The following is a 5,801-nucleotide window of genomic DNA, read 5'->3' as shown; positions in this document are numbered from 1 at the left end:
TGCATCAACCAAGATAAGGGTATCCACAATAGTAAATATGTATAGAAATCCCAAAATGATCTAAAACATAAAGTGCAAAATAACTAAAGTAGCAGAAAATAGAAATAGATGTCTGAAAATTCACCACATGAATGCAAACACCGGTCACGAGCGGTGACCTCCCCACACTTTAGAATTAAGCATCGTCCTCGATGCTGCTACTGAAGCTCGGGATGGGGGTCAACAATCGCACCAGGCTGTGGCTCATGCTCAGGCTCGGACTGTGGAACTGGAGGTGGCACTAGCTGTGGCTCAAGTACTGGTTGTGGCTCCGGGATGTCACGCTGGACCTCAGTGGTAGCTTGCGTCTCTAGTGGTGCCTCCTACTGTGTCGGCTCCTCAGTATGCTCCTCCTCCTGATCCTGCTCATCAGAAGCGGGAGACTCCGGAAGTGGAGGAAGCTCATTGTCCTGTGATGCAAACGCCTGGTCTAAGAGGTCGAGACGTCGCATGACACGACGCTCGAAGCGCACCATGAAGCGAAGAAGGTACTGCACCAACAGATAAGTCAGCTCAGGTGTTGGTGGTGGTGGTAAGGATGTTGCTGCCGCCGTGGAGGAAGAAGGTCCTGCTGCCTCAACTGCAACTCTAGCCCGAGAACGACGTCTGGTCGAGGGCTTCTCGTGCACCCATCCACCCCATGGAATAGTAACTTCCTTATCGTCGTCATCAGGGGGTGGTGGTGTCGCATCTTTGTATAACGGGAGAAGCGTAGCTCGCAGTAGAGGTTGGGGAATTTGATTGAATCAGTGGATGGAAGTGACTGATTTTCTATATCTTCATCATTCAGCGGGTTCTTTGCATAATTAGCATATATTGAGGGGGTAGAGGTCTTGGAGCGCTTCCTCTTTTTGGAAGTGGTGGCTATGGCTTTTTCTTTATCCGACATCCTGAAAAACAGAGGTAATATAATATAAGCATATAGCCAAGTAGATATAAAGCACTCAAAGTAAAACATATTCATGAAGTGAATAAAGAAAGGAGATTTCTTGGAATGCAAGTAACAAAACACAGAATTCTAACCAGATTTCAAACCAAGAATTTAAACCATATTTTGCACATTATTCGTTTACCGAGTTCAGAAAGCACCATATCCAAAAGAATGACATAAAGAGTTAAGTTGAAAACCAAAGAAGTCAATCGGTTAAACAGGTCAAAGTTAGAAATCAGTTGAAAATTAGTGATATGGTGATTACTATCTCAGTTCAAAAGGAATGCACAAAACAAGGCTGTAAGCACACTCACAATCATGAATTGCAAGAAGTCATTGATGATGAAATAAGACATTGCTAGAAAGCAACTAATATGAAAATAAGTCACCAATCAATGTAAAGATCACTAGAATCATATGAATTTGTGTTGGTAGAATCAGTTCATTAGGGAATGAATCAATCAAGAAGCATGCAACACTAAATTCAATGATGCATCAATGTCACAAGTCGAGAGAAAAGTGGAAAATCTTGTGGTCTATGCGGCTTAATGCAAATTGTGCATGAATAGCGCGAATTAAAACAGCCACATAGATTAAAAAGCTCCAACCCGTGTGTTGATGTAAAAGAGGCATGAAACTTTAAAAGATTTACAAGCAATGGCCAATCGAAAAGCTTACTCAACTATGCAATGCATAGTAGCAAATCAGCATGAATAACAAGCAAGAATATGAAAAGCATGACCAAAGAACTTGTTCTTGAGGAGTTTTCAAAACCCATTTAAGCAACAGAACTCTAATTGAACAGAATTCATCAACTAGGGCCGTTACATTCATCAAACAAGATCAACACAAAAACTGTGGTTAATGAAAATCCGGCAGCATTTCAGTAGCAAATTGGCTAATCCCCAAATTTAAACAGGCGCAACAAACTCCATATGGATTCATGAAGGAACCAGAAACACAGAAATCAGGTTTGAATCCATATGAATGGGTGAACAAGCCAATAATGTAGCACAAACAGCAGCAAGCAGAGCAATAGAAAATACTTCAAACTAAACCAGCCAAGAAGTAGTTATGAACAAATGAGCAGCCAATATCCATGATTAAAGCAACATTTGACAACAGCAAGCCAAATCAAGTTAATGCATCAGCATCAACTAGCCCAAATGAGCATATGGCACAGCGGTGAAACAAAGCAATTCGATACAGCGACAGAAATTCAAACAATGCCTAAATCCACTACTCAGCCCAGATTCGCTAACCACCTAATTTAAACTAAACTAACTAATCTAATCTAATTAAGCTAATTCTAACTACGCTAATGCAATTACAGTAAACAGCAAAAGAAGAAGTAGAACAGGAGAGGGTATGAACCTGGTTGCAGAGACTGAACAGAGAAAAAGGGAGAAGAAAGTGAAGTGCGTTGGTGAGAGGGAGAACCGGCCAGAGCAGTGCGGCTATCGGGTTGCACCGCTGAGCTTGCGCCAGCGACAATGGTGGTCGCGGCGGTGCTGGGTGGCACAGAGGGCAGAGACAGAGCGGAGGGTTGAGTGGAAGAGAAAGAAAGAGTGAGAAGAGGGTGAGGCGATGGTGGCGGCGGTGGCGACGGTGACAGAACGCTCGCCGGAGGACAGCCGGTTGTTGGTCGCTCAGGGAGGGAGGTTGAATGGGAGAAGAAAATGGAACGTTGGGGGTGGGAAGGGTGTGATGCGCGAATGTGCTAGGGCTTCGCGTCTCTGGGGTAAGTGAAAATTCGAATCCACGCGCGCGCGCACTGTGCGCGTTAGCGTGGGTGGTAGAAATGGAAGAACAGCGCGGGAGCGCCATGCGCGCTTGCGCGTAGACGAAGGAATCGGAATGGGCGCGGACGCGCAAGGTGCGCGTCGGCGCGGGTGTGCTGGGCTGAAGGCACAAAAGAGGCCCAGAGTTGGCACAACTCTCGGGTCCTTTGGCCTGGATGATGCTAAGACGCATCGATGCGCGCGCGCAGTATGCGCGTTCGCGTGGATGGCTTGAGCTTATTGGATGGGCGCGGAGGCGTGAAGTACGCTAACGCGTGGTCAAAGAAATAGGGGGTGACGCGGACGCGTACAGCGTGCGTTCGCGTGGGTTGAGGCACAGAGTTGGCCCAAAAGTGGCGCAACTCTCTGGTCCTTGGCCCAGAAAACTTAAATGCGCAGCCGATGCGCGCGCGCCTTGCGCTTGCGCGTGACTTGTTGTTGTTGTTTTTTTTTTATTTTTTTTATGAGAATCAAAAGATCTCATAACTTCTCATCCTTCTTTAAAACTCTAGAACAAGCTAAGGTGTAAGATTAAGCACATTTTGAGACATAGGGACAATTTTCAAACAACTTGAGAAAACTTGTAATTTAAGCAAAAACCCAATTCAAAGATTCATCCCTCATTAAAGCACAAAATGCATAAACACCTTAGTTAAACAAAGAGAAATATACCAAGAAGTAAAGAAACCATATACAATGGAACCCAATTCATTCATTCATTATATCTACAAGAGAATGGAAAGAGTTTACCATGGTGGGGTGTCTCCCACCAAGCGCTTTTAGTTTAAGTCCTTAAGTTGGACATCGGGAGGCTTCTTATCAAGGTGGCTTATGCTTGTATCCATCCTTGAACCTCCAAAAGTGCTTGTCCTTCAATCGGTTGTCAGAATTTCCAACCTTCTTCATGAAGCTTTGGTGAGGTTCTCTCCAAGACTTGAGCTCCCGAAAACGACTATCATAGGATAATCCAGGATCCCATATCTTGTCCTCGCACCCATCTTCTAGTTGATTGCCTTGACTTTGTCCGGGCAACGAGAAAACAGAATTCTCATGGAGGCACCAAACTACTCTCCTAGACCCATTTAATTTAGCATTGCACCAATCCATGCTCTCTAATTTCGAGCTTCCCACCATAATGAGCCTAGATTTAGAACGCCAACCACTAAACATCCTCCTCTTTCGCTTAATTCCACAAAGCGCCCTAAGTTGGCCATCCGTTTCAAGCAAACCATACTCAAGTGGGATTATAAAGCTGAGAGTTAAAAGTTTTACCCACTCAAGCGGAGGATTGGATGACGAACTAGGTGGAGGAGTTCCCAAAGATCTTGATAAAGCATGCTCTACTCCCGTCCATCCTTTTCTAGAGGTTTCCACCACTTGGCGAGCTTCTTCAAATTCCTCCTCATGCCAAGCTTCCTCAAGTTCACATTCCTCTTCACCAATTTCTTCTATTTCTTCCCCATCACTCTCATCATAGATAGGAGGCAAAGTAAAATCTACCTCATTATCGAATCCAGACAATTCGGGGAAGGATTCTTCAAACTCGAAAGGATCATATGTTGATTCGGAATCATTATAAATAGGAGCGTTTGTTGCTTGGAATACTCCTCCCAGTTCTTCACTCGCACTAGGCCTTGGAGGTTGTACGTCCTCCTCAACTTTGCTTTCCAATCTACTGGGGGAAGGTTCAACAGGATCGTCAAGGGGATTGATCAAGGTGGGCAAAAAATCACTAGTGATGGAATCCACTTCTTGATCAGTTTCCTCCAACTTTTTGTTTACTTCCGCAACATTGCTCCTTTCTGCAACATCCCCTCCAAGCTTCTTGGAAGAGAGTTCTTCGATCTGAGATTCCTTTATGTGCTCAACGTATCCTAAACATCCATCCACTACTTCCTCATGTGCACTTATCTCTATCTTCTCCTCTTGTTGTCCTTCTGGCCTCAATTCTCCTTCCTCACCATGGAGTTCCAAGTTCATATCCTCACTAAGCTCCTTGATTGCTTCTCCACATTCAACAATGGGAGTACTTATGGCGCATGAGCTTAGGTGAGATGTTAGGTGACCCACGGCTTCTACTATGCCGGCCACCCTTACTCTTAACTCCTTAAACTTAGTTTTATCCTCCTCTTGTCGCCTTAAAATACGAGATTCAAGGTCTCTCAGTTCTAACATGAAGGCTTCGTCAGGAGATGGGGTTGGAAGAGAAAATTCATCGGTTAGGGAGAGATTTTCGTAATCAGAAGGTGGTTTAAATTGGTGGAGTTCTTGAGGTGGTGTATGTGAAATTTGTGGTTCTTGAGAGTATTGGTATTGGGATGGTGGTTGTTCTACATGTGATTCTAACGGTGGTTGATATGGTGTGTATGAGTTATGGTCAAGTGGAGGTAAATGGCGGTATGAGGCTTGTGAGTATGACGTGTGGCTATATTGAGGATATGGCTCATAGGCATATGGTGTTGGTTCTTGAAAGTCACAAGGGAGTTCACCATAGCCAGTGGATTGACATGCATCATAGAATGGCCCTTCTTTATAGTGCATTGGCGGAGGTTGTTGCCATGGAGGTTGATCAAATGTCTGAGGCTCCTCCCACCTTTGATCTCCAATTCCTTGATGCACATTCTCATTGAGGCTTTCATTTCCTACAACATAGTTTGAGCTACACTCATAGCCAAAGTGAGAATTCATAGTGAAGTGGAAAATTAAAAAAAAAACAAAGAGCAATAAGAATTGAAGGAGACTAAATCCTAAAACTAGCAAAAATCAACAAACAAACCAAAGATAAAGCTATTCACAATATTTACAATAGCCAACAACATAGCACCATTGGTTCCCCGGCAACGGCGCCATTTTGATCTAAGATAATTGTCATGTCGGTATAGAATTTCCTCAATTGAATGAATTCTCGTTGCAAGTATAGTTCTATACCAACAAACAATTCTCCCAATAAAAAATATTGGTTGTCACAAGTAACAAACCCCAATAAATTTATAACCGAAGTATTTAGACTCCGGGTCGTCTCCCTAGGATACAATGGAGTTCATGCGTAT

General features: G+C 43.9%; 1 protein-coding gene across 1 annotated transcript; it reads right to left on the bottom strand.

Moving 5' to 3' along the window:
- On the bottom strand, nucleotides 363–4,731 carry LOC107627227 (wiskott-Aldrich syndrome protein family member 1-like). Its single transcript, XM_016330079.1, has 4 exons — nucleotides 4,523–4,731; nucleotides 4,252–4,423; nucleotides 2,345–2,618; nucleotides 363–730 (listed from the first exon to the last, which is right to left on the bottom strand). The coding sequence occupies exons 1-4, from the start codon at nucleotides 4,729–4,731 to the stop codon at nucleotides 363–365; spliced, it is 1,023 nt and encodes a 340-aa protein (XP_016185565.1).

Source organism: Arachis ipaensis, chromosome B02 (genome assembly GCF_000816755.2).
Source record: "Arachis ipaensis cultivar K30076 chromosome B02, Araip1.1, whole genome shotgun sequence".
Lineage (NCBI taxonomy): Eukaryota > Viridiplantae > Streptophyta > Magnoliopsida > Fabales > Fabaceae > Arachis > Arachis ipaensis.
Note: the sequence above shows the minus strand (reverse complement) of the source record. Positions and strands in the feature narration are given on the sequence as shown.

What these genes read in the sequence shown, in the direction of transcription:
- LOC107627227 (XM_016330079.1), bottom strand. Translation starts at nt 4,731, where the DNA reads ATGAACTTGGAACTCCATGGTGAGGAAGGAGAATTGAGGCCAGAAGGA. An exon ending in TGTCTGGATTCGATAATGAG is followed by an intron (nt 2,619 to 4,251) that starts GTAGATTTTACT and finishes TCCCTCCCTGAG; the next exon opens with CGACCAACAACCGGCTGTCC. An exon ending in TGTTCAGTCTCTGCAACCAG is followed by an intron (nt 731 to 2,344) that starts GTTCATACCCTC and finishes CGTTATACAAAG; the next exon opens with ATGCGACACCACCACCCCCT.